General features: G+C 45.1%; 1 protein-coding gene across 1 annotated transcript; it reads right to left on the bottom strand.

Annotated features, from left to right (window-relative positions):
• LOC131109395 (nucleoprotein TPR-like) lies at window positions 1-27,755 on the bottom strand. Its single transcript, XM_058061348.1, has 55 exons — window positions 27,484-27,755; window positions 27,077-27,181; window positions 26,939-27,003; window positions 26,778-26,868; window positions 26,573-26,676; window positions 25,538-25,702; window positions 24,946-25,038; window positions 24,658-24,738; window positions 24,141-24,228; window positions 22,674-22,811; window positions 22,511-22,605; window positions 22,074-22,271; window positions 21,878-21,985; window positions 20,794-21,017; window positions 19,696-19,859; window positions 18,434-18,555; window positions 18,067-18,215; window positions 17,016-17,178; window positions 16,753-16,887; window positions 16,369-16,509; window positions 15,331-15,517; window positions 15,056-15,249; window positions 14,839-14,979; window positions 13,695-13,811; window positions 12,777-12,980; window positions 12,531-12,703; window positions 12,295-12,442; window positions 11,981-12,118; window positions 11,080-11,211; window positions 9,608-9,738; window positions 9,259-9,469; window positions 9,032-9,181; window positions 8,853-8,945; window positions 8,616-8,699; window positions 8,301-8,501; window positions 8,181-8,219; window positions 7,918-8,112; window positions 7,489-7,600; window positions 7,217-7,410; window positions 5,848-5,918; window positions 5,442-5,641; window positions 4,893-5,084; window positions 4,625-4,737; window positions 3,115-3,189; window positions 2,811-3,035; window positions 2,612-2,744; window positions 2,346-2,542; window positions 1,951-2,022; window positions 1,725-1,816; window positions 1,547-1,659; window positions 1,212-1,310; window positions 1,006-1,147; window positions 833-930; window positions 532-648; window positions 1-162 (listed from the first exon to the last, which is right to left on the bottom strand). The coding sequence occupies exons 1-55, from the start codon at window positions 27,632-27,634 to the stop codon at window positions 116-118; spliced, it is 7,410 nt and encodes a 2,469-aa protein (XP_057917331.1). The 5' UTR covers window positions 27,635-27,755; the 3' UTR covers window positions 1-115.
• Window positions 27,756-27,852: the final 97 nt, after the last annotated feature.

Here is a 27,852-nt window from a genome sequence, read left to right on the forward strand (position 1 = left end):
ATGTACCACAAACTTAACATTCTCCTTTATTAGAACAAGATGGTGGTATTACAAAGTAAACTCCTAACTAATAAAATGACAGATTGTTACAGAACGTGTATTTTGGCCACAGACTCTATGAAGCCCCTCTGCCCATTCCTCCTCTTGATCGACCGATTGCTCCTGAAAAGACACACAAGTATTCAGAACGTGTGTGGGGGGCGGGGGGGTTGCTACGGGCGTCCTCCTACTATGAAGTTATTAGGAGGCACTCCCATAAGTGATGAATACAGACAGAAAGACAACTGGCTTTGGATAACTACTTTTTCCCTGTGGTACGCCCCTCCCCCCCATAGGCACCCTTCTGATGGCATGGAGAGTAAAAGTACAAAGTACGGTGCAATGAAAGAGTGTAAAGTACACAGAAAGTGAAGAAAGGTGGACCACCCACGCTGAGCTGCAGCTGTCATTGTGTGAAAGGATCTTGGATGCTGATAAATAACCATGCAGTGTAGCGGTCTTGTTATTTTGCAACGCTCCCTGTGCTCCTACCTCTGCGACTGATTAACAAGCGGCCTTCCCCCCTCGCCCCCCTGCTTCCTCTGCTGGATGGGGTGCTGATCACAGCTTGACTGGTCCCTGTGTGCCTCTGGGTGATGCCGCTGATGTCTAAAAACACAGCAAACACGGTCTGATTAAATAACCCAATAAGCCAAAGCATCATTACAGTATGTGGTACAGTACAGTATATTGTTGGTCAAGTAGTTCAATTAGAAACCACTAATGCACGTCTGCTGGTTAACAGTCCTATGTTGGGATAAAAGAATGCAAATGCAAGTAGAGCATAAATGACCAGGTTCCTGGCTGGTGGATGGAAGCGAGGCGTCTTCACTCTGCTGTCCTGCTGACTCCACGTCAGCGTGTCCGTCCAAAGACGCCTCAGCGGGAGGACTGCAGGAGACAAAACATCATGTATCCTCACATCGCTGCATTCGCACCAAACAATACCTCGGCACTTCCTCTCACCCGTCTCCTTCCGGCTCCATGAAGACCTCATCCCCGTCGTCTCCGGGTGCGGACATCCCAGTAGAGGCTGTTACCATGGGAACGGACTGGGACGCCATGCTGTCCCCGCTGTCTGACGGCAGAGACTCTGTGAAGACCGTCACTATGGCAAAGAAGAAGTCATTAAAAGGTGCATGATGTTTTTCCATGACGTTTGAGTGTCTCACCTGGTGCAGCCACCTGCAAAGGCGTGGTGGGAACACTTCTTCCTCCTCCGTCTTCATCATGGGCAGCCAGGAACAACGGAGACTCGTACATCCCCAGACCTAAACATACCAGCTTTTATTTGCCAGGTCCAAGCATCCATGTTTGTTTTAATCACACGAGGGCTGTGCAGAAATTTAAATGTATACGCACAAGATGATGAACTGTATTAAGTGTCCTTCACATTCATATAAACTCTTTCTTCAAATGAATCTTTATCATGAAATATAAGCATTCATAATTGTCATCAATCCTTGACAAAGTCCAGGTAATGAGGGGTGTGTGCTATTAGGTATACCTCCTTGAGAGGCCAACTGTCCCAGGTCTGAGTGGGACGCCGATGTCTGAGGGAGCAGGTCTTCTGGCGGCCCAAACCTAAACCTGGTGGAGAGACCTGCTACCTGAGGAGAACTGATGGGACAGAAGGGTCAGCACCAGTAGGGGATAATTCAGTATGTCAGCCATGTTGTCCTTACTGGATGGCTTCCGCAAAGCCGTCAGTCCGATGAGGGACAACGAGGGTGGGAGTACTGGGAACCATCCTGTCGTCGTCGTCAAAGAAATGTTGCTGCAAAAAAATAAATAAATAAAAACAACAACACTGGCCAGTCACAACCGAGCATACACCGGTTTTGTAGACGACAAACTACTGAAAACATCCCCACACTTGCTACACAACCCTCCACAAACAGAATGACTTACCATGCTACCGACACCGGGTGTCAGCTGGGGTCCACGGCCCAACGACGGACGTCTGAGCTGAGAGGTCTGCCTCTGGATACACACAGAGCCACTGTCACTTCCCAAATACGCTTTTTAAACGATTAGAGCCCTCTGGCCATGAAATAACACCCCTATAGTCACCTTCATGCACCTATTTCCCAATACAGTATCCATGTTCCCAACACCTGAACGCAACAGTGTATGCTAATGTACACATCGCTAACGTCATGGTGCGTTCAAGGTCCAGTGAACAAATCCCAACTCTTGGTAAAGAGGCTGAATATATAAACAAAACAACTGTGTATGAAAAACTATGACTACTTCTGGGTGGGGGTCCACACTGTGTGGGATGAGGAAACCATAGAACCATTTACCTGCATGTGGGGGGGTCCCAGCTCAGAAGGTGGGGGCTGGATGTAGAGGCGGGGTGGGAGCGGGTGGGAGGGCCTTCTGGGTTGGGGTAGGCGGAGTGTGAGTAAAGAGGGGGAGGGGGCCGATGGGGTGGCGGTGGGGGGGAGGTGTGCAGGCTCTCGTTGGCCTTCTGGCTCAGCGTTGGTGAGGGTGGGTTGACCTGGAGGACATAAAAGGAGATGTTAGGAGATGAAAGAGCAAGACCAGGAAGCCAATGGATGACACAGACAGCCGTGAGCGTTCTCCTCAGCAATGGCGGGAACCAATGGCTCCTCCCCTTCCTCTTCAGCCCCCACGTCGTCCTCCTCGCTCTCTTCTCCATCCTTCCTCGCATAATCTTCTTCATCCTCTTCCACCTTGTACTACAGAAGAAGAGCAGAGCTTTAAGCACAGACAGTGGACCAAACATGGAGATATATCGGCTGCACCTCTTCTTCCCCATCCTCGTCTTCCTCTTCACCAGTGTTCTCCACTTTCTCTCCTCCCTCCACTCTGCTCTCACGGCTTTCGCTGTCCGTGTCAATAACGATGACTTCACGAGTCATACTTGACTCCTGGGGGGACGTCTGATCCGAAGGGACAGACTGGGACATGCCTTCGTCCTCCGTGTCGTCCTCTTCCGGGATGACGGGGAAACCATCTTCTGGCAGCTCCTACAGGAACACGTGACATCAACCACCAAACACCAGACTCAGGCCAGGAAGGTTACTTGTTCTTCAGAGGGGAACTGACCTGACTGTTATCTGGTGACGCTTGTCTTTCACCTTCGTCCCTTAAATCTTCATCCATCTCATCATCAACCTCCACCTGGAAGACCATCACAAGCCCTGTATAGCTGATGTACTCATACATCTGCTTATATATACATATACACATATATACACACACAGATACATATACATACATATAGTATACACACACACATATACACACATTTTCATATACATATACATATATATATATATATATATATATATATATATATATATATATATATATATACTTATATATATATACTATGCTTATATATATATACTATACTATGCTATATATATACTATATATACTATGCTTATATTCCTGTCCTAAACGTCAGAGAAATATATTCCTATTTGATCACCACTACTTGGTACATGCATATTCTCAGCACAAACACTATACTATACTATACTATACTATACTATGGATGTTACGATCAGGATTTTATGCTGCTGATACCGATAATCCATGAGTGAAATCAGTTAATACCCATCACATACTGTACATGTAGTTTAAAAGGTACTACTGGCAATATTAGGGCTCACCAAGGTTTTTTCTTGTGCGATATACTTTCCCAAAATGAAAATGGCCCAGAGCTACTCACTCAAATTATTGTCATAGCTTATTTCAGGCCAAACTAATCCAATGCTTGTTTTACCAGAACATGAACACAACGCTGGTATCCACAACTCACCTTTTCTATTTCGCAATGTATTTATTTCTAGTCTTCTCACATTATTCGCTGAATACCTGAATGAAAAGCAGGTTTATCCACCTCTGCTGGGTCCCTCCAGCCCCATCCGCTGAAGGCCAGATGTGGCGGAGAGGAGAGTGTGTGATACCAGTGTGCATAATGTCGTTTTCAAGCGCAGAACACGCACTCGTCACACACCGACGCAGACCCGCACACAGCAAAAGTTCCTCCTGTGCTAGGAGTGCTACATAGTGTCTGCATGCTCCCAAATCCATACTGAGGCGGTAACCATGCAAGTGGAGCGGGCTGGGACCGGGGATTTACAGTGGCCGCCTGACGGATGATCACATGGCCAGCCTCAAACTCACCACACCCAGCCAAGTGCTCCACCCCAAATGCCGCAGCAATCTAAAGCTTTTTAAAGAGCCACCACAGTGAGACATTTTTTGAGGGACGTTTTGCAGGGTGCGTAGCTTCTGTCACTCTCATAGAGACAGGAAGTGCCACACACGGCAGACATGCTTGTTCTGGATGCTGCAGCAGTGGGGTGGAGCAGGGGGATCAGGGGTTTTAAGTATTGGTTGATGTCAATAGTCATTTTTCATTGATATTGGTCGATACTGATCTGTGGCTGATCGATTGGAGCACCACTATACTAGACTAGACTAGACTATGTTAGTCCAAGACAAAACACATATGGGAAAATTTTTTCTGCTTTTGCTGGTAATGTACTGTAGCATTTGTAGAGTGTATTATGTAAGAGGAGGATGTGGAGACAGTCTGTGTTTACCTGCAGGGCTATCGAGGGTCTCAGTCTGAGTTTTTTGGCAGTGGTCGGAGCGTGAGAACTCTCTGGTTGGACCTCGGCTTCCTCGGCCTCGTCCTCTCTGATGCGTTTGGATCCTGTAGAAGCCAAAGTCACCATTTCATATGCTTGTATTCTGGGTGTCTATGCAACTACGAGTAAACGTGGTTCCTAAATAGAGTTATTGATCCGGGCGTTGAATGAAAGGACACTACATGGAGGATCTTGGAAGTTGCAGACAATTCCTTCTCACCGGCTCCAATCAGAGAGGAGGACGTAGAAGGTCGCTCAGTCTCCACACTGGAGCCAACGTCCTGGGCGGCTGCCTGCTGCTGGGTGGGCTGGACAAACGCAGTGGCCTGCGTGCTGGTTGGCTGCGCTATGGCCGTCGGTGTGTTAAGACCAGAGATGACGGTGTGGACAGTCGCTCCCACGGTCATCAGCACTGCAGAGAATCATCAAATGTACAGTATTTCCACAGGCTTACTTAACTCAGCTACTTCATAGCAGCAATAAGATGTCACGCTAGGCAGTGGTTCTCAGCCGCTGTAGCTGCGGGACCCACCGCCACCCCTAAATAGCAAACTGTGGACACATTTCTACTCACAGTTCCCAAATATATTCGACTTAAAGGGACTGTTTCCAACACAACATGAGCTGCTGCTGTAAGATGCGGATATCTGCAACTGTGTGTACAGCACAGACACCCCCTCTCCCCCAGGCACTGAAAACGGGTCCACTACCCAGCAGCTGAGAATGGCTTTAGTGAGAAGTGTTTTCTACTAGTATTTGTTGATCTTACCCTCTTGGCTCTCAGTCTGAGTGGTTGGCATGACAGTGGCAGTGGGTGTTGGCATGGGGACAGTTGCTGGGGTAACCATGGGTCGGATGCTGGCACGGGGGGTTGACTTGCTGCCAGGGGATGGGGTGGGTTTGTTGCTTGGAGATGGAGTACTCGGAGTGGGCCGGATATTGGCAGTGGGGGTTTCACACAGGCTTGAGCTAATGGATAAACAAACCACACGTTACGCAGTCTTCCCATGCATGTATATGTTGTGGTAGCCTGCCACAATTATATTTGGACCGCCACAGAAGCATTTGGAAACACTGACACTGCTTTAAATGTATAAAAGGTGAGTGGAAATAAATATAGTGAAAATGAAAATAGAACAGTTCCTGCCAGCTGCATGAGTGTACGTGTCCCCTACCTGGTTCTGTCCTGGGCTGGACTCTTCAGAGAGATCTGTTTTTGGTCCATCGATCTGTTCTGATCGCCCGCCTAAAAGTACAGGTTGATGTGATGAATAGTCCAATCATCTTAGAGGCAGATTGTATGACAATTTTACACATAAAGTAAGACTTATCATCCCAGGTGGATTGTTTTAGTTCATTTCCTGTGTAGGATTAGAAATGTTATAAACTAGTGTGTGTGTGTGTGTGTGTGTGTATCAAGTAGGGATCGACCGATATGTTTTTTTTCGGGCCGATATCGATTTTTTTTCCCATCACCCTTAGCCGATGGCTGATATTGCTTGGGCCGATATTTGTGGCCGATACCGCTTTTGCTCCCTTAATTTACATGAAAAAATGACAAGGATAACAAATATTACAGGTCTCAAGTTGAATATATTATTTTTTAATATATTATATTTAGGCGGTCGAGTGGTTAGCGCGCAGACCTCACAGCTAGGAGACCAGGGTTCAATTCCACCCTCGGCCATCTCTGTGTGGAGTTTGCATGTTCTCCCCGTGCATGTGTGGGTTTTCTCCGGGTACTCCAGTTTCCTCCCACATTCCAAAAACATGCTAGGTTAATTGGCGACTCCAAATTGTCCATAGGTATGAATGTGAGTGTGAATGGTTGTTTGTCTGTATGTGCCCTGTGATTGGCTGGCCACCAGTCCAGGGTGTACCCCGCCTCTGGCTTGAAGACAGCTGGGAGAGGCTCCAGCACCCCCGCGACCCTCATGAGGAAAAGCGGTAGAAAATGAATGAATGAATGAATTATATTTATTGAAATGTAAACACTGAACACAGTAGGATTCAGCTTTCTTAAAACCACATTTAAACAGCATTATCAACTTTAAAAGGAATAAATATTCAACCATGTGCAACACATTTCTGTAGTTTAAGTTTTATCTAGCATCGATGTGATGACTGCTCCTCCTCAGTGTGACGCATTTTTTCGGACCCACAAACTAAAAAATATTTTTGAAGCACATATATTGCATGCACTTGGCATTCATGTTTCCTATTTCAAAGCAGGTGGCAATATTTCAACTAAGTTTAACTGTTAGAGGATAATTCAAAGTTGAAAACGGAACCTTGTTGTGATTCACCGCTCTCAGGTGGGGTACCGCGACTGCGTGTGTTGTAGGGTCCTACGGCAACACAAAGCTGCCCGGCAGAACCCACGCGCGTATTTGCCAATACCAATTCAAGTAAAGAACGCAAATATCGGTCGATCCTTAGTATCAAGGCTGCATTTGAACTCAGCAGCCCTTCAGCAGATAAACATGTGAATGAATAGATTTGTTAGCGTTGGGCTGTATTACTCAAATTACTAAGACTACTCACCTTAGAGCCACTCTGGTCCTGGCATTCCTCTCTGGGCTCATTGTGACTTTGAGTCTCTCTCAGGTCCCTCATTTCCTTGTCAAGTCGAAGAATCCGTCCTTCATACTGGGACTTCAGGGCATTCATCCTTACCTCCAATTCCTCCTTGCTCTGCTTCAGCTCTTCCACCTCCTTGCTCAAATTCTCTTTAGCAGCTGAACCCAAATAAGGACATACATAATGAAATGTTAGTGAGCTCGGTGTTTGGAGGTACAGTCTAATGTGTTACCTACAGTTTAGCTGGTTGATTTTGGTCTTGGCTCCAACAAAGGCCTTCTTCGTCTTCTCCTCTTTATCCGCCATCTGCTGTCTGAGCTGCTCCTCCCTAACCTTGCTGTCAGTCAGCTGCAAGAAAACACTTTCATTCAACACCGACCTCTCTCTGGACATCACCTTTCAATGGAACTTGTCAGCAAACGAAAATTCTACTTCCTGTCTGAATTTATCCATCCATCCATGTTCTACTAAAGGTTCATTCTTTCATCTACAGTGGAAAACTCTACTTCCTGTCTGAATTCATCCATCCATCCATCCATCCATGTTCTACTAAAGGTTAATTCTTTCAGCTACAGTGGAAAACTCTACCTCCTGTCTGAATTCATCCATTCATCCATCCATGTTCCACTAAAGGTTCATTCTTCAAGCTACAGTGGAAACTCTACCTCCTGTCTGAGTTTTGCAAGCTCGTCTTGTAGTGCCTGATGTGCATCAGTTGCGGTGTTACTGTCGCTGGTCTGAGCTGGCGGGATACTCTGATTCTGGTTCGCCTGTGCATCTCGGAGAACTTCATTAGCTTGGTTTAGTTCCTGCAGCTGTTCCTGCAGGCGCTTGCTTTCTGCTTCTCGCTCGTCCATCATCTGATTAAGAAAGATTAAGCTTGACTTCATTCCAATCCGGTGTTTTAAGTGTAAAATAACGTCCTTACTTTCTGCAGGGTGTCCACCTGGCCTTGGAGGTCAGAGGCCTGCTTGGAAGGAATCATGTGGCACTGATGAAAGTACTTGACAGAAAAGCATAGCTTGCTTTTTCCCACCCAGTAACTGACCTGACATTCTGCTTGGCTCAAAGACGTCTTCAGGTTGCTAACCTCCTGTTGGTGAGTTTGGTGGGTCTCCTGCAGCTCTTTCTGATTTGTGAGGTTCTGCTGGAGAGACTCTTTAGCCTGCTGGAGCTCCTTCTGCATGGACTGGATCTGGTTGTGGCGCGCCTGAGCTTGAGACTGAGATGATTTCATCTGGTTCTGCATCTGAAATTGAGACCAGAGGAGTTCGGGATGATGAGTGCAAAAATAGAAATATTATTATTTTGAGGTGGTGTGCTTTGCAAATTCCCACATGGTGTTCCAGAGAGTGCTGCTTACCTGCTGCGCATGGACCTTGGCTTGCTGAAGCTCTTTCTGACTCTGCTGCAGCTGCGTCTGTGTCTGGGACAACTGGGTTTGAAGCTACACAAGCAAAAAAAATAACATTGGAACGGTGAGGCCAGTTCCATTATTTCTGCTGTCAACTAAAAATATTCAAAGATGAATACACTTTCCAACACCTTTCCTCAAGCCACACGGTGCTCCCCTCACAAACATGGCGACTGCTTACATTACCTGCGTTAGCTGGTTTTGGATCTCCTGCATCTTTTCCTTGGTCTGCTGGTTTTCCTTCTGGGCATTTTGAAGCTCCTGTTGAGAGTTCTTGGCCTGGCGATCAAAACAATGCTTGTCATGTCAACAGTGCGGCTTTTGTGAGTCGGCACTGCCGCTTGTTTACGTTTTATGCTACATACTTCCTCCATTTTTTTCTGCATCTCTCCCTTCAGCGCCATCAGCTCCCCTTTGACCTTGCTGTGCTCCTCTTGGCTTTTCACGAGCTCCTGTTGCGCCTCCTGACTGGGACTTGGTTCACTCTGTGTTTTAGCTGCCGTTTCCGCTAGCAGCTGCAAAACATTGAGGATCTTACCGAAGCCCTTCGAAACATTGTAGTGCAGCCACAACTCCAATAAGCAACCTGCACCTTGTCATGCTGGACTTTCAGTTCTTCAAACTGGGTCTTGTAGCGACGTCCGATCTTCTTCACCTGTGTGATGGTTTTGTTCTTCTCCAGAATATCGTTGTTCTTGGTTCCCACTTCTTTCTTTAGAGTGTCTCTCTCTGCTGTCAGACGGGTCACAGACTCTCTAAGTCCTTTCAGCTGAGACTGGGCCGAGTTGCTGCTGGTGCTACATCTGGGAGGACATCATTGACATCAGGAAACAGAACAAAAACACCTCAGCACTTACACCAATTACACTCCTGTTCTGTTTTATACAGCGGCATGTTACACTCAGGTCCTTTTTTTGCTAAGATTACTTTTTTTTTTTTACCTGGCCAGCTCAGTCTTCAGTTTAGCCACCTCTTCAACAAGCTGGCTGATGCGCTTCTGCTGTGCCTCCTTTTCGGCGGTAAGTTTCTGCTTCTCCTCAACGTCCCCGTCTTTCTGCTGGCTAATCAGTTTCTGTGTAGACGGAAGGACAGGAAATGTAGATTTTATGACGACTCCTCATGGTTAGGGTATGAAACATGACGCCCATACCCCAGCCATGGAACACGAGTCTACCAGACTCTACTTAGAACCGTGTAGACGTGAAATAACACCACTTTTATTCTGTGTTAATGCCGCACTGCGAATGGGCAGGCTACAGGATCACCAAGGCCTCGGCTGCATAGCATGCTAGCGAGTTAGCCTCAGATTTATTGAGGCTAAACTTATGAAAGGGTTTCAAATGGAGTGGGAAAGAAAGACAAAATAAGATTTCAAAACTTCCACACAATAGAAGGAGTCTATCTAGTCTATCACGGCGGACACGCCATGGATGACACCATGTTTCATCAATGTTTTGTGTCATTACTGACACCTAGTAGCCAGATTGTATTTCATTTTTTTTTAATCATAACAGTCATCCATCAAACAGCCAGCATTTATGAATATCTGAAAAGGCTTGGTAAAGTGAAGGATCGATATTCCAAGTGTAATGTGACGAGGGACCACTGTATACCAGTGCAGACACCTCCTGCTGTTCAATGAGTGAAAACCTTTGGCTTTCTTGTCGCTATTCTGTCTACCATTTCATTCAGGATAGAGTTTCATTCCTGGATAGAGTGGACGCTAAGTGTAATTTACTGTATTTCTGTACCACCTTCATATTCTGATATTTATTTATTCATTGGTATTTGCAGTAGGGATCGACCGATATGTTTTTTTTTTTCGCACCGATGCCGATACTGATTTTTTTCCCATCACCCTTAGCCGATGGCCGATTTTGCTCGGGCCGATATTTGTGTGCTTTTGCTCCCTCAATTTAAATGAAAAAATGACAATGATAACAAATATTCCAGGTCTCAAGTTTAAACAAATATTTATTGAAATGTAAACACTGAACACAGGTAGGATTCAGCCTTCTTAAACACACATTTAAACGGCATTATCAACTTTACAAGGAATAAATATTCCTTAAACTACGACATTTCTGTCATAGTTTATGTTTTATCTAGCATCGATGTGATGACTACTCCTTCGCAGTGAGACGCAATCTGACAGACTGCGTGTGTTGCAGGGTCCTCCGGCAACACAAAGCTGCCCGGCGGATGCCTGTCTGTAAATCATGCGGCGGAAAAATACATCGCCGTACCCACACGCATATCGGCCGATAGCGATTCAAGTAAAGAACGCAAATATCGGCCTGCTATATCGGCCGGCCGATGTATCAGTCGATCCTTAATTTGCAGTATGAGTGCAGGTGGATTAAAATCAGAAGGTATTTATATAATCTATAGAGTCCCAGAGCGTGTCTCCTACCTGTACTTTGGCTTTCCAGTGTTTAAGGTCTTCCTCTAGCAACCTTTTATCAGCCTGCAGGGAGCCATTTCTGTCTGAAAGCTGAGCCATGGACTCGTGCAATGGGCTGATGTTGACCTCGAGCTTGTTCACCTGATTGACAGACGAGAAATGAGAAAATGATGTTTGCGCATTATTTACTCCTGCTTTATATCTGATGTTGCCAAAAACAATAGGAGGCTCCACCCATCCATCCATCCAACACATTCTCTATGCCCCTTATCCTCACTAGGGTGGGGGTATGCTGGAGCCTATCCCAGCTGTCTTCGGGCGAGAGGCGGGGTACACCCTGGACTCAATGGCAGGGCACATATAGACAACCATTCCCACTCACATTCATACCTATGGAGTCGCCAATGAAGCTAACATGCATGTTTTTGGAATGTGGGAGGAAACCGGAGTACCCGGAGAAAACCCAGGCATGCACGGGGAGAACATGCAAACTCCACACAAAGATGGCCAAGCAACCCAGGTCTTCCCCATCTCCTGACTGTGTGTGCTACATGCTAACTACTCATCCACTGTGCAACCAACTAGGTGGCTCCAAATAATGAAAATAATTATTGTGGCTGTTTACATTTTTTCCCACGTGATTAAAGAAACACTGCAAGTGTTGCAGCTGGAACGTGTGACACACATTGAAACCTAGTTGGCCTTATGAATGTTTCTGATCTATACATGTATTTAGAATGTTGTATTCTGGTGTTAAACATGCCAAAGTTATTGTGTGTAGCTGCTCTATAAGAGTGATGATTTGGGTTTAGTTATGAGATTTGGATTTGATATTGCTGTGGATATTTCAAGGTCTTGTGGGAGATGAGGATAGAATATAAGACATCCTTATGAGAAACCATGAGCTTACTTTGGCCAGTGCCTGCTGCAACTCCTGCTCTAACTTCTCTCGCTCCATCTTCAGCATCTTGACGGTTTCTTGGAGCGCGCCGACTTTCTCCAGGTTTTTCAGCTGCGCCTCCTGCTGAGCCACGGTCTTTGTTGTGTTCTGACAACACAAGCAGAGTAAAGAGGAAAAAAACAATCAACAAATCTATCCATCCCTTGTCTGTACTGCTTGTCCTAAATGGGGTGACAGGTGAGCTGGAGCCTATCCCAGCTGACTTTGTCTCTCAAATCAGAGTACTGGTTGTGTCAATCACAAGCCATTCATCCCTTTCCTACCCGCATCTTCTCCCTCTCAGCATTGAGAGCTTCCTGCAGCTCCTTAAGTTCCCGATCTTGGTGTTCTGCTCGCTGTTTGTAGCGGAGGGCTTCTCCTTCTGAGGCCTCACCTCTGGCAACAGCAATCTCCTTCTCTTTCCGCACAAACCTGGCGGCATTCACAGATTTCTCAAAGTTAGTTGCGTCCTGAAAGTGAAAGTGAACCCTTCTGTGGTAAACCCTGCAGTGCTGGATACCTGAGTATTTCTAGTATCTGCTCAGGGGTCTTCCCTTCTTCACTGAACGATAGGTCAAGCTGCTGAGGCTGCTGCTGACGACTCCTTGCTGCCATCTCATCCATCTGTTGGTGCAGGAGAGTGTTCTGCTTCCCCAGCTCTTCACAGCGATGACGCTGACTGGCTAATTCGTCCTGAGGGAGTCAAGGTCACATCAATGAGCCACTGAATTGTTCCTAATCCAACGTCACGGCTCCGTTCTCACACCTTCAGCTGCTTCTCCAAAGTGGCCGAGGTGGACGTTCCCTCCTGCACGAGTGAGTTGGCCTTGCTCAGTTGCTCCTCCAGGTCTCTCCTCCGTGTTGCCTCAAGCTGAGATGTTTTCTTCAGCTCCTTGAGGGCCTCCACATCGGCAGCATGGAGCATCAGCTCCCGCTCGTACTTGGCTTGAGCCTCACCAGCGTGCTTAGTCTGGGACAGGGAAGAAACAACTCGCTTATGGCAGTGGTCCACCTCAGCAAAATCCCAGTGGAAACCAACATTGCTTGCACATTGACTTGACCTTGAAGTGACATCATGAGAAGAATGGGTGACAATAAAGGACTTTTGAACCTACTCCAGTTTGTTGGCATCATTTTCCTCCATTCGTGCCTATGTGAGGATATTTTAGATACTGCTCTGGTAACTTCATCGTGCAATAATAAAACTTTCATACATGCGCAAATCTTTCTTCCGCTGGCTAACAGGCTACAAAAAAAAATGAAAGCGATGCATGTGTTATTTGCTGTGGTTAATATTGCCATGCTTTAATAACAAAGCATACGCACTGAAAAAGGAAGTCACTGTGTGTGCGTTTCGCTTGACACTAGTAATGTTCGGTTAACTAAACATGTGAACTTCAACTAAGGAATGGAACGGAATGGCCTTTATTGTCATTATACAAGATGTACAACGAAATTGGAGAAGCTAGTTTTCATAGAAATCTTAGTACAAGCGTGCCTCCATATTGCACCACTATGATGACCACTGGAGGTAGAAAGAAATGTAGATCCGCTCTGTGGCACATGCTGATGAATTAGTTGAAGCAGTGTTATCTACCTATCAGTAACATACATGAGCAAACAGAGGCAATAATATAACCTCGTCACATGCAGGAAAATAAGCTGAATATGATGACTGGTGTACCTGCAGCAGGCTCTCCTGTATGGCCTTCTGCTCCACCGTGACAGCCTTTGCAGCTCTCTCTAGCGCCTCCTGCTGCTCTGTTTGGCTTGCTTTCAGACTGCGCTGCAACTCATTCACCTGAAACGGAGAGGAAGGAGCCACGCTTTCAAATCCACAATTCATTGTGCTGAAGATGATAATAATAGGATTTTATATAGCACTTCCAAGTGTTTCCCAGGGAAGTGAAGCCATTATTCATTTGCACACTGGTGGTGGTTATCTACATGTGGAGCTACAGCTGTTCTGGGGTAGACTGATGAAAACATGGCAGCCCATTCTTGTCCTACCACCACCAAACATTCACTCATTCATACTCCAGTGTGGGCGGCACTGGAGGCCAGCCCAGTGAAGCATCTTGCCAGGGGACACAGCAACAGTGACCTGCAGGACACTTTGACAGCACTAGAGAGCTCCTTCAGCGATAGTTTGCTTCACCCCAAGTGTGTGAAGGAGCGATATCGCAGGTCCTTTCTTCCTGCAGCTGTCAGGCTGTACAACATCTGTGTAATACTTGCTTTTATAGTCAGTATAGTTACTCCAGACCCCGTTCACTGTGCAATATCTGATCAACCTCCATGTTCAATACTAAGGGCTCTAAATGCAATATACTAAGTTATATGTGAAGTATTTCCATAATGCCTCATATTAACTCACTAGCAAGATCTCAGTGTATAGACTGGTCATATATCTCATCTCGTTTCATATTATCTACATACTGTATTGTATATAACTCTGGGAAAAAACTGTTGATTTTGTTAATACTTGGGTTGTTTATATTGTTTATTTTTCTACATTGTGTATTTTGTACTGCTTAACTGATTCTGTCCTCTTGCTGCTGTGCAATTCAAATTTCCCCACTGAGGGACGAATAAAGGCATATCTTATCTATGTGGAGGGAGCGAGGACCAAACGACCAACCTTCGGGGGTCTGGATGCCCTGCTCGCGCAGGACGTTCAGGAAATATGCAACATAAACCTGCTCCATATAACCCGAACCCTTCACTGCCTGCGAGTACAGACGTTCTTCCTTTAGTTTCCCCACACGTTCACACACAAACACACACACACACACACACACACACACACACACACACACACGGTCTACCTGTTTCTCCACTGCGTCCAAAGCCTTCCTCCTATCTTCTTGCTCTTGTTGATTCTGTTTCTCCACCTCCAATATTCTTTCCTCTAGTTGCTTCTGGATCTCCTCAGACTCCTTCAGCCTCATCTCCAGAGGAGAGCGTTGCTAAGGGAGGACATCAGCAAAAGTGATCAATGTGCGTGCATGTCTATCATGCCGTGGAATGACACTGACTGTGTACCTCCTTCTCTTTCTTCAGACTGTCTTCCAGAGTCAGTACCACGGCCCTGTACTGCTCGACAGTTGCATTAGCATTAGCTAGCTGTTCTGCTAGCTTGGTGTTCTGTTCCTCAGCCGTACGCAGATGACCTTTGACCTCTGCGAGCTCCTGCTCTGATGGGCCAGGCTGCTGTTGGGTCTGCACTGGAGAGCGCACTGGACAGGAGCGGGGGGAAGCGGGGCATTAGTTACAGTGCAGCATGGAATAGCAGCAAATGAAATGAAATGATGGGAGACCTCGGACGGGCGTTCGGAGTGCTGCTGCTCTGGTTACGGGGGTGGTAGCGGCCTCCGTCGATGACGTAGAGGCTAGCTGAGCTTTCAAAGCAGCCATCTGCTGTTCAGAGTTCTTTAACAACTCCCTTGTCTTCTGCTGCAAGGTGTTCTGGGCTTCAAGTTGCTTCTTAGCCTCTACCAACTGAGCCTAAACGTTCACATGGATAGAGGAGAGACATCAGTGAAGCTGCCGTCCATTACACTTGTTCCACACCAGGCGCGACATCTATAACATTTATTCATCATCTCGTGTGTCTGCAAAAATCTAACAGTCCTGAAGAAAAGAAAAAGCAGAATTAACCTGAAATATGAGGAGAATAAAGCCATCATACAGTGAGGAAAAAGTTCAGATTTTTGAAGAATGGAGTTAACAAAATTATTCAAATTAAAATTAAATCCTAAATAAATAAAATATTAATGTAGAAATATTAAGATATGTGTCACATATGTCCATGATACGTCCAAGTGAATGTCTCCGAGTTACTTCCTGCTCCAGCCGAGTCTTCACCACTGTTCCATGTTTTCAACATTTGTGGATAATGGCTCTCAATGTGGTTGGCTGTAGTCCCAAAGCTTTAGAAATGGCTTTATAACCCTTTCCACAGTGATAGTTTTAATGGGGGCAAATCACTTTCTCACACAGGGCCATGTAGCTTTTTCTCCCTTCATAATGAAGTTTCATTTCAAGTGTTGAGTTGTGTTGTCATTGACTAATTGCTAAGACTTTTTCCCAGCACTGTATATGACATACTGCATATGGCGATTTGATTTTGGTCAAACCTTTTGTTGCTAAACTCCAGCAAAAATCTAACAACAGCCCTCAAGGAAATAAAATAAAAAGCAGAATTAACCTGAAATATGAGGAGACTAAAGCCAGCATATAGTGAGGGAAAAAGTTATAATTTTTCAAGAATGGAGTTAACAAAATTATTCAAATTCAAATTAAATCCTAAATAAATAAAATATTAATGTTGAAATATTAAGATATGTGTCACATACGTCCATGATACGTCCAAGTGAATGTCTCCGAGTTACTTCCTGGTCCAGCCGAGTCTTCATCGAGGCCAGTTCGGTTTCCAGCTGCTGTATCTTATTGCTTAGTCTCTGGCGTGCTTGTGTGTCTGTACGCTCCATAGTTAACTATATCAACATAAGAGAGGAGGACTGTTGACAGCACCACATATAGCCAGCAGCACCGTTTATGCTGTATTACTCCACAGTATGCCGTAGCAATTTGTAACACAGACAGTGGCGGATTTTCTACATTGTAACGATTGTCATTACGATGGTTTCTTCATTAGATCAGAGAGCAAACAGGAACATGGTGCATAGTGGATGTAAATGACTTGGGTATGCATTGACAGCGTTGCCCGCTAAGAGCACCTGAATGGTCTTGAGGTTGGTGAGCAGCAGGTTCTGGTTACGTTGCTCTGCCAGCATGGACTCCTTCTCTCCATTCAGTCGACTCTCTGCTTGTTTTAACATGTCTCTCTCTTTCCTCAAGTTCTCCACGCGCACCTACAGACAATGAAGAAAACCCAAACGGGTTGTGTGCCTCAAACAGTCAATGAATGCAATGCAGCATCAGAACATTTGTGTCAACGCTGCTACGTATTCCATCTATCCGTGTTGGTGCGCGTCCTCACCTCCTCGAGTGCAAGTTTTTCATTCGTTTGTCGCAAGTCCTGGCTCATGGTGTGAATAATGTGCTCATGTTGCTGGGATGTTGAAGCCATCTTTTGGTTCCTTTCCTGCAGTGTGACGACCTCTCGACGGAAGGCCGTTACAGTCTCTTGGAGCATTTCATACCTGACAGAAGAAAAACATCCAGAGAAACGTTTGACATTGAGCAAAAAAAAAAGAAAACATGACATAAAAGAGCGGATAGCTTTCCAACATATCATACACCGTGGTGTGGAAAAGAGCTTGGCCGGACATCCTCCTTCAGCACAATTCATGCTTCCATTTATCACAGCACCAAACCCAGACCGTCACACTACCACCAGCGTATTTGACTCTTATTTTTCTCAAATGCCAGATGATTGGGACACACACCCTCCAAAAACTGTTGTCTCATCAGACCATAGAGTATTTTCCCAAAGGTCTTGGACATCATCAAGATGTTTCTGGCAAAATGGAGACCAGCCTTAATGTTCTTTGTGTTCAGCAGTTTTGGTCTTGGAGCTGGTTTTTGCCCGGCATCTTTCATAGAGTCATGAACACTGACCTTAACTGAGGCAAAGGAGGCCTGCACCTCTTTGGATGTTGTTGTGGGGTCTTTTGTGACCTCTCTTGGATGAGTGGTGGCTGCGCTCTTGGGGTCATTTTGGTTGGCCGGCAAGCCAATTCACGACTGTTCCATGTTTTCAACATTTGTGGATAATGACTCAATGTGGTTGGCTGGAGTCCCAAAGCTTTAGAAATGGCTTTATAACCCTTTCCACAGTGATAATTATGTTTTAATGGGGGGAAATCACTTTCTCACACAGGGCCATGTAGCTTTTTCTCCCCTCATAATGAAAACGTTTCATTTCAAGTGCTGAGTTGTGTTGTCATTGACTAATAGCTACATTTGCTTGATGACCTGACACATTTCAGTGTGACATGAAACATGAAAAAAAATAATGAAGGGGGCCAAGACTTTTTCCCAGCGCTGTATATGACATACTGCATATGGCGATTTGATTTTGGTCAAACCTTTTGTTGCTAAACTCCAGCTGAGAAGTGAGTTTGGCGTTAGTGGCGCGGACCTCAGTCAGCTGCCTTTCCAGTCTGTCATGCGAGTCATTCAACATCCTGTCGTTCTCTGCCTTTTCTTTCTTATACAAGGTGAAGGAGTCACTTAGCTGGGTTGGGGAGGAAATGCCCGTTATTGCCAAGATACAAAGTCAGTACTGCCGTTAGAAAGAAGATTCAAAACATGCATCGGACTGTGAGCGTCTAATCAGTATACTGCATTATTTACAAGATCACCTGTTTTCAGGTGGCTGTGCCCTTATTCATATAGTAGCCAAATGAGATGCCAGATAGCTACTTTCCCCCCCAGTCTGATTTGTGTTTGTACCTGCTTTAGAGCAGCTTTGGCCTGAGCGGTCTGAGCCGACTCTGCAGCAGCAGCTCTTTGAGGGGTGGAACGTGTGACTGGGGCTGGCGGCCGACCGGGTGCAGGGTGAGTAGAGTCTGGACCTGTTGAAATCCATTTAAAACAAAGACAGAAACGTCAGCTTTATGGACTAATGCAGGGGCTTCCAAATACGGAAAAGCCAAACCTGGATGGGCCACTTTGATATTTGACATTTTGTGAAGCCATGCAGTTATACTTTCCAATTTCTATAGCATTATTATTATTAGCATACATTATCATTAGTGACACTTTTTCTCCCCTTTTTCTCTTCTTTTTTATTTTTCCAAATATTTCCACATGTACATTTACTTTTTCTTGTAATGTTATGACTTTATTCATATATTTTGACTTTATTCTCTTTTTGCAAGCTGTATTTTTTGTTTTGTTCCGTTTCTCACAATTACTATAATATAATGTGGGTTTTTTTCCAATGTGTCCACAAATTTCGACAATTCCATGGGAATACAGCTGGAATTGGTGCAGATTCTGGAAGATCTGGAAAGTTTTCTGTGTGGCTTATTGTGTGTAGCTGCTCTATAGGAATCAACAGTAGGGATCGACCGATTTTTTTTCGGGCCGATTTTTTTTCCATCACCCTTAGCTGATGGCCGATTTTGCTTGGGCCGATATCGCTTTTGAGCCCTCAATTTACATGAAAAATATGACAATGATAAATATTACAGGTCTCAAGTTTAAAGAAATATTTATTGAAATGTAAACACTGAACACAGTAGGATTCAGCTTTCTTAAATGCACATTTAAACGGCATTATCAACTTTAAAAGGAATAAATATCCAACCATGTGCAAAACATTTCTGTCGTAGTTTAAGTTTTATATAGCATCGATGTGATGACTGCTCCTCTGCAGTGAGACCCCCCCCCACCACCACCACCACGCAAACACATCACACTGACACAATTTAGTACGATATATAAAACATTTCTCTCATCATTAAAGTTCGTGTTGTGTACGATAAAGACCTCTGATAGCAGACACGGCTGCTTCAATTCATTCTCTGTGTGTGTGTGTGTGTGCGTGCGTGCTCGGAGAGAGCGCTGATACTGATTCAAGTAAAGAACGCAAATATCGGCCGGCCGATGTATCGTTGATCCTTAATCCACAGCTCAATACAAAGGGTAGAAAATGAGCATTGCAGGTCCCCTTTAAGTAAGAATAAAGCCTATAATGGTGTTAGTGTTACCTTGAGGGGGCAGGATGAAGCCAGTGCTGTGTGTGAGCAAGGCTTTGTACATGTCCCTCTGTCTGGCACTGGAATCAGCAAGTTGTTTCTGTTGGTTCTTCTGCTCTCTCAGCTGCGCCACCTCCGCCTCCAGTTTATTCACACTGGTCTCCAACTCGGACAAACTGGATGTTAACAGATGGGATAATGTTTACCGTTCAGGTTAAGCTGAAGCTCAATATATTCCCACTGTTCTCAAAAAGTCTTCATTCAACCTGTGTTCAGAGAAAATGTGAAATATTTCATTCCTAACAGCCTTCACCATGTTTTGTTCAGAGAAGAGGGACGACATCCCATTCCTAACAGCCTTCAACATGTATTGTTCAGAGAAGAGGGAAGATATTCCATTCCTAACAGCCTTCAACATGCATTGTTCAGAGAAGAGGGACGATACTCCATTCCTAACAGCCTTCAACGTATATTGTTCAGAGAAGATGGAAGATATTCCATTCCTAACAGCCTTCAACATGTATTGTTCTGAGAAGATGGAAGATATTCCATTCCCAACACCCTTCAACGTGGATTGTTCTGAGAAGATGGAAGATATTCCATTCCTAACAGCCTTCAACATGTATTGTTCAGAGAAGAGGGAAGATATTCCATTCATAACAGCCTTCAACATGCATTGTTCATAGAAGAGGGACGATACTCCATTCCTAACACCCTTCAACGTGTATTGTTCTGATAAGATGGAAGATATTCCATTCCTAACAGCCTTCAACATGTATTGTTTAGAGAAGATGGAGGATATTCCATTCTAACAGCCTTCAACATGTATTGTTCAGAGAAGATGGAAGATATTCCATTCTCAACAGCCTTCAACGTGTATTGTTCTGAGAAGAGGGATGATATTCCATTCCCAACAGCCTTCAACGTGTATTGTTCTGAGAAGAGGGAGGATATTCCATTCCAAACAAAAGTTGGTCAGCACTTGAATAAAACAGTTTCATAGGTTCCAACGGGGCTCTTGACAAGCAGGCCATACTGTGATAGTCAGTTATAGCTGTATGTATCATTCAAATAAAAAGAAATGAAAGAGTACTGGTAATAGCATATTACCGTGCTGAAGTTATATGGGTTTGCTGCCTGCTCTTCTCATCCTCCAATTTCCTCAGCCTTTCCAGCAGACTTTGGTTTTGCCTCTGGAGCTCTTCTACACTGCGGAAGGAAAGCTGCTGCGGCCTGATGACCTCAGAGGTGCTGGAAATGTCGGCTGAGCCGCCGTCGTCTTTGGTCACCTGATTGCCCCTCGCTTCCTCTAACTCAACCAGGAGTGTACACACCTGGACAGGAGTACAACCACAGTGTGAACATTTTTTCAGAAGATTAATGACAACTTTTTCCTATACTGCTTACCATGTTTTACCCATCATTCAATTCAAAATGATCACACTAGGTTTTTTTTTTTTTATTTAGTTGAGCCTTAGGCTGGCCACAATAAAAGGCCACTCCAAAAAGTGTACTTTTACTGTATTGGGCATAGCACTGAATTAATTTGCACTGCTATATTTACTAGCCAGTGTACGGTATATATGCTTATTAGGGTTGTCACACACGCCCGCCAGACTGTCTTGGTTCACCAGGAAGGCAGGACTTTGCCAGGGGACAGAGTAATGTATCCAAACGTAATGTATCCTTGGTTCTGTGGAGTTGCATTATGGAAGGGTAGGCAGGTAGGCTATCATGTGTGAGGTGGGAATGCAGGTAGTCAGGTAGTCATGTGTGTGGTAGGCAAGCAGGCAGGTAGTCAGGTGGTCGGGTAGTCATGTGTGCGGTAGGCAGGCAGGCAGGCGGTCGGGCCGTCGTGTGTGCGGTGGGCAGGTCGTCATTCAGGGTGCTCCGATCGATCAGCCACAGATCGGTATCAGCCGATATCAGTGGAAAAAGGACGGTATCGACCTCGGTTGATACTTGCTTTAAATCGCCGATCAGCTCCAGAACAAGCATGTCTGCTGTGTGTGGGACTTCCTGTCCTGAGTGACAGATCTTGTGAGATCTTGTCTCCAACAGCTATGTAATTCTATTTTCCCTGATCCAGTTGATTGGTGTTTCTATAAAGCTACAAAGAGGTGCGGAACTGCCGATATTGTTAACCAAGTGACAATAAGGATGTTGATGTATGTGGTGGCTACATTCACAGTACTTGTGTAGATGTATCCTCCAGAAGTCTTTCTGTCCTCAGCTTGTCCTTCTCCAAGTTGTCACAAAGCTGCTTGGCCTCGTCTTTGTCTTTCTGTAAACTGTAGAGCTCCTAAAAATGGCAGACATGTTGTATAGAAGGCATGTTACCACAAGTTCTTCTGCTTTATTTCCATCTTTAAAAAAAGGTGGGTGCAGACCGTTTGAGCCTGCTCTAGTTTGTTCCACAGGGAGGCCATGGAATTCTGCATGTTCTCGTACTCTTCTCTCTGACGTCTGAGGACGGGCGCTTTGGATTCCACCTCCTGGACGATGTCATCCAACACTTTGCTCACCCTTCTGGTCTCCTGCTTCTCCAGCTGCAGCTGAGTCTGACACTCGGAGTACGCGTTGTACAGCTAAAAAAAGGAAAGGGGAATGTGTGGAGGTGTGAAATAATTCCATTCATACACAGGCAGCATCATCTCATCCTAATCTGTACATCCAATTCATGTCTTAGGCTCTATCCTCAGTTTGGTCATTTTAGTCTGGGGGCCCGGATGTGGCCCCTGGGCCGCCAGTGGACATTGAGCGGACTATTGTACGTATATCTGACAAGAGATTATGAATGTACGAAGGTCTGTTGTGTTCAACTCACATCAAAGAACTTCATGCCAGGCTTGACAATGGCGGCGATGGCCGCTGCAGACGGACACATGGACGCCAGCTGCTCCTCCGTCAAAGAAGGCACACCTGTAGCAAACTAACGATTTTAGCCTGCAGCCATAAGAGACTCAGAGAAAGTCACCATTTCATCTTACAGCAATGTCTGCCAGAAGCCTTCACGGAAGAGTTCTCCAGCTCTTTCTCCATTTTCTTGATCTTCTCGCCAAGCTCCGCTTCTACCTGGCTCTTCAGTTCCTCTGCATCAGACGCCTTCTTTTCCAACATTTTGTTGGCTGCAAGTACAAAACAAATCACAGATGATTTTGAAGCACACACAGACAGTGTGTATGGCACACAAACAAAATGAAAGTGCAACTGATATATCTCTGTTGTTGGAGCACATTTACCACCTTCTATATAGATCTTTTAACATCATTAGAACCCTCTAGACATGAAATAACACCCCTACAGTCACCATGACACTCATATTGCATAATATAGTCGCCGTAATACAAGAAAATAAGACCAAAAACCTGGCTACCACCTTCTCAATAGATTTTTTAACATCATTAGAGCCCTCTCGACATGAAATAACACCCCTACAGTCACCATTACACTCGTATTACATAATATAGTAGACGTAATACAAGAAAATTTGACCAAAAACCTGGCTACCACCTTCTAAATCTGTCTTTTAATTAGACCCCTCTAGACAGGAAATAACACGCCCATAGTCACCATTTGTACTTGTATTGCATAATATAGAAAAACCACTGTTATGAGAAGATAATAATAATAAAGTGGCGGGATTGGTGTTAGTGACATGGACTTTCTCCAATTATTTATTTCTCCACTTATTATTATTATTATTATTTTATGAATGTATCAATGAACTATGTTCCACACTTTGGACACCTGTGCGTGTTTGACCAGGAAGGCAGGTGGTACTAGTGTGTTTGCTTCACAATCAGAGGTGGAGATCCTCCGGGGGGGTGGGGGGGGGCTGGTCACCTTCATGACACGCTTGTATTTCATGATGCAAGAAACACGTCCTGTCCTTCTCTTAATGCACACCCCTACATGCTGCCAACACGTATCTCCTCCACGTACGAGGAGTGTTATGAAGCCAACTAATGGTTACACCTTCATGGTGCCGCCCCAAGGGGTCAGGAGGACCAGAGAGGAGAACAGAGGGCCACTCCGCTCATGCAACTCTACTTTCACCTTACGATTCATCTCTCTGTACTCCTGTCTAATCTCTTCAGTCCTCTCGATGTCCCACTTCTTCTTAGCTAACCTTTTTCGCTGTACACACCTCTGCACCTCCTCATTCCACCGCCAAGTCTCTTTGTCTGCTTTCTTTCCAGATGACACACCAAGTACATTCCTACTCGCCTCCCTGATCACATTTGCTGTAGTTGTCCAGTCGTCTGGAAGCACCTCCTGACCATCCAGACCCTGTCTCAACTCCTGCCAAACTCCGCACACGCCTGACTGGCTTGTGGCTACCCCGTTCTCACCTCAGCTTTCCTCCAAATGACAAATCTGGTCACGTGACACCCCTCCGCCATGCTGATGGAGACAATAAGCGTCCATGTACTGCAAGAGGAGAATTAGCGTACCTTCCGTAGTGCTTTTAACCAGCTTGCTGAGCTCTTCGACGGCTCTGCTCAGTTCCTCATTCTTAGTCTCCAAGTCTGATGCCACTCCCTGGAAAGTTAGAGTAAAGACAAATAAGCGATGGGGATGCAATCCATGACATGCATCACTGGAATCCAGCACCGGACAACTTTTGATGTGGAGTAAGAAATCATGTCACCTTTTCAAATGCATGTTCATTCATTCATTCATTTTCTACCGCTTATCCTCACAAGGGTCACAGGTGTGCTGGAGCCTATCCCAGCTGTCTTCGGGTGAGAGGCTGGGTACACCCTAGACTGGTGGCCAGCCAATCACAGGGCACATATAGACAAACAACCATTCACACTCACATTCATACCTATGGACAATTTGGAATCGCCAATTAACCTAGCATGTTTTTGGAAGGGGGGAGTACCCGGAGAAAACCCACGCATGAACGGGGAGAACATGCAAACTCCACACAGAGAAGCAGAGAATGTAGCTTGTGAGAGGTCTGACCTTGTAGAGAGAAGACAACTTGACATGAGCATTGAGCTCATTCCGGTATTTCTCCTCCATGCTGCTCAGCTCATCCTTTGCCTGGAAGCCATGCAGAGGACATCATATCAACCGTCGCTTCATACATTGAGGACAGTATTCCACGCTTCCAGCAGTAGCGTAGTATAGTAGTATAGTAGTAGTATTCCAGCACACGCTACATGGACACAGGGGGTCCTGCGTCTACCTCGGACTTCCGGTGTAGTAAGCTCCACTGGTGCATACACGGTATACTGTATGTTGACCTACCTGTTTCAGTTTCTTGTTGAGGTCTTCAGCTATTTGTTGCTTGCTTTCACTGGCCTGCTTCAGAGAACTGAGCTGACTTTCCAGTCTGGTCAACTATTGGCGAGAAATCATTTTATGGAATATGTTTTACACGTTATAAACACAAGAAAAGCAGATGTCTGCAGTAGCATGGTAATGATGCATTCTTAATCTTCATCAGCAACGTTTCATATGACAAATGATACCATAACGTTGGCGATGGCGGTTGGAATGGAAAGCCAGGAATACTTCTGTGTATATTTGCAAAAATCCAAAAGTAGATTAAAAAAAAAAAAAGACATCTGAGTCATTACACTGTATGTTGTTATGGGCTTTGACGGGCATTTACTGGCATATGCCCAATATGGGAAATATTGGGCCAATATTAATCAGTGGCTGATTGATTGTAGCATAATATCTAAAACATCATCAGTGTGTGAAGAGAGGAAGAGTCAAATCCAATCAGAATTAGATAAGATCATTGCTACTAGAAATGAAATCCATGTGAGAAGAAAGTAGAGAGCCCAGCATGTACTAATGTACTTTACGGACTTACGCCACACTTGTGTGTTACCTGCTCAGTCTTGCTCTTCAGACTACCCTGCAGCTCCAGAATCTCTTTGCCCGTTTCTCTGTTGGTGTTAAGCAGTTCCTCCGTTTTGGTCTTCAGCTCTGCCGATAACCACACCATTTTCTTATCCAAGAGCTCCTTTTCCTGCTCCATGCGTTTCTCCCGGTGCTACAAGAACACGCACAACCAGGACATGAAGTCTTAATATTCTACTCCTAATAGTGTCTTTGCGTGAAAGCATGCACCACGTGATGTCATGTCAGGAGCCTGGAAGCTGTACATTGGCTGAATAAAGTGCATCTGTCTCGGAAGGAGAACAGTTCCTGACCATTAAACACCAACCTGTGATGCATCCAGGTAAGATAGCACACCTGCATGTGCATTGGTGTAATCATTGCACCTCATGATGAGAAAATCCCTCATATATTACAGTGCATGTCATAAGTAGGCCTGATACCACAACACATTTTGCTGGTCAATAATTGTGCTACAAATTATCATGAATCCTTGGGGCACTTGTTGCAGGGATGGCTCCTGGATCCGTACTGTTTCCAAACATACCATTTAAACGTTGCGGGAGGGTTAAAACTTCCTCGCTGCTGCTTGCGTGCGAACATCCATGCTGTTTTACTAGTAGTTGTAGGTGCCTCACGGCTTCCGTCCGTATTCAATACAAAACGTGACATAATGATGGTGCAATCATTGCACCTCGGGAACAGCATATGGGGTGAAGTTGAACATTAATAAAACGGCGCATGAATCGGATTTTACCGATACCCACGAACGCATCGTGATGAATCTCGATTTCACCCTTCAATTGCATCCGTACCCAGTGAATGAGGTGATGCACTCGCATTGTGCACATGCGCATCGATGTATCTATTAATATTGACTATTTTCCACACCCTTAATACATATATATGCCAATTTATCAAGGGCTCATAATTACACACCTGCTCTATGAAGGGATTTATCTATTATAATGAGAGGCCCCGGTATAAAACTCCTTTTGACACAGGTGTATACCACAGTGTATACCTGCACAGACGCCTCAGAGGACTGCAACTCATCCACTTTTAACTGCAGCTCTACCTTGACCTTGTTGGTCTCCATCAGTTTCTCATTCAGACACTTTACATCCTCTGGAAATGCACAAAATGAACACATTTGTATACATACACAAAAAGAAAAAGCTGAAAGTATTTTGGTGCAGAATTGTTCAGGGTGATTTTTCCCGTCTTACCAGTGAGGTTGTCCACCTCTTGAGTTCTCTTCTCCAGCGTCCTCGCCAATTCTCTTTTTTCTGCCTCAAGCTCATACCTGGCTTTGGCCTGCTGCATTCATACAGACACAGGCAGCTGTTTAGATGATCATTCAATAACCTTGGCTCATGTGCATGTTTACCTGCGGTGGGACTTTATCTTCAGGGGTGTCTCCATCTATGCCCTTTAGAGTACTAAGCTCTTCATCTGCACAATGAAAGCATAAGACATATAATGTACAGTAGAACAACTCCATTCAGTAGCACTGCTGAAAACTCACGTAGTCTTTTATTTTCCTCTTTGACTGTCTGCAGATCTTTAGTGGCGGACACCATCTGCTCCTGACTCTCCCCCAGTTTCTTCTCAATGTCAAAGTACTGCTGCTCTGTAGGCCAAAGACAACAATTCCCAATGGCATCAATCATGCTCTAAGTTCTAGTTACTCGACATGACAAGTCACAAACCTAACACGACAATTCACACAGAACCTTTTCACTGATGTAACGTGCTTTCTTCTTCTGGTGCAATAAGTCCGCCAAAGTTAGCAACGTAGCTAACGTTAGCCGGCAGTAGCAACGTTTCACATGGTTGAGTTTATTCATCAGATAACAAATATATAACATTAAAATATAACGTATGTAAAAACACATAGAGTAAACTTGGTGTGTGTCTGTGTCACCCACGCACCACTATCAGCTTTGAATCGCTCCTGCTGAGTCTTGAGCGCCTCGTTAGCATTCTGTAGCTCCGTTACAAACTTCTCCAGCTTATTTTGGACGCCTTTGGGGAGTTTGTTCAGCTCCGTCCGCTCCAGGGCCTGTAGCAGGACGACCGCCATCTCTCCAACTATTCCAGCACAAACTTATTACACTGCTTTACGCCAGCGCTGCCGAAATAAGCGTGTCTTGCGTATAACGCACCGATACCAATAGAGGATTGTCTGTGAAAGTGTAATCTTTGAGCATGGATCAACAGGAAGTCAAGGATATACTTTCAAAATAAGACAAAGATAACTCCTCGGGATACCATGCAGCATGATCTGTGGTATCTATGTTG

The sequence above is a fragment of the Doryrhamphus excisus genome, chromosome 22 (genome assembly GCF_030265055.1).
Source record: "Doryrhamphus excisus isolate RoL2022-K1 chromosome 22, RoL_Dexc_1.0, whole genome shotgun sequence".
NCBI classification, from domain to species: Eukaryota; Metazoa; Chordata; class Actinopteri; order Syngnathiformes; family Syngnathidae; genus Doryrhamphus; species Doryrhamphus excisus.

What these genes read in the sequence shown, in the direction of transcription:
- LOC131109395 (XM_058061348.1), bottom strand. Translation starts at nt 27,634, where the DNA reads ATGGCGGTCGTCCTGCTACAGGCCCTGGAGCGGACGGAGCTGAACAAA. An exon ending in ACTCCGAACGCCCGTCCGAG is followed by an intron (nt 15,250 to 15,330) that starts GTCTCCCATCAT and finishes GCTCCTGTCCAG; the next exon opens with TGCGCTCTCCAGTGCAGACC. An exon ending in CTGAAGACTGAGCTGGCCAG is followed by an intron (nt 9,470 to 9,607) that starts GTAAAAAAAAAA and finishes ATGTCCTCCCAG; the next exon opens with ATGTAGCACCAGCAGCAACT.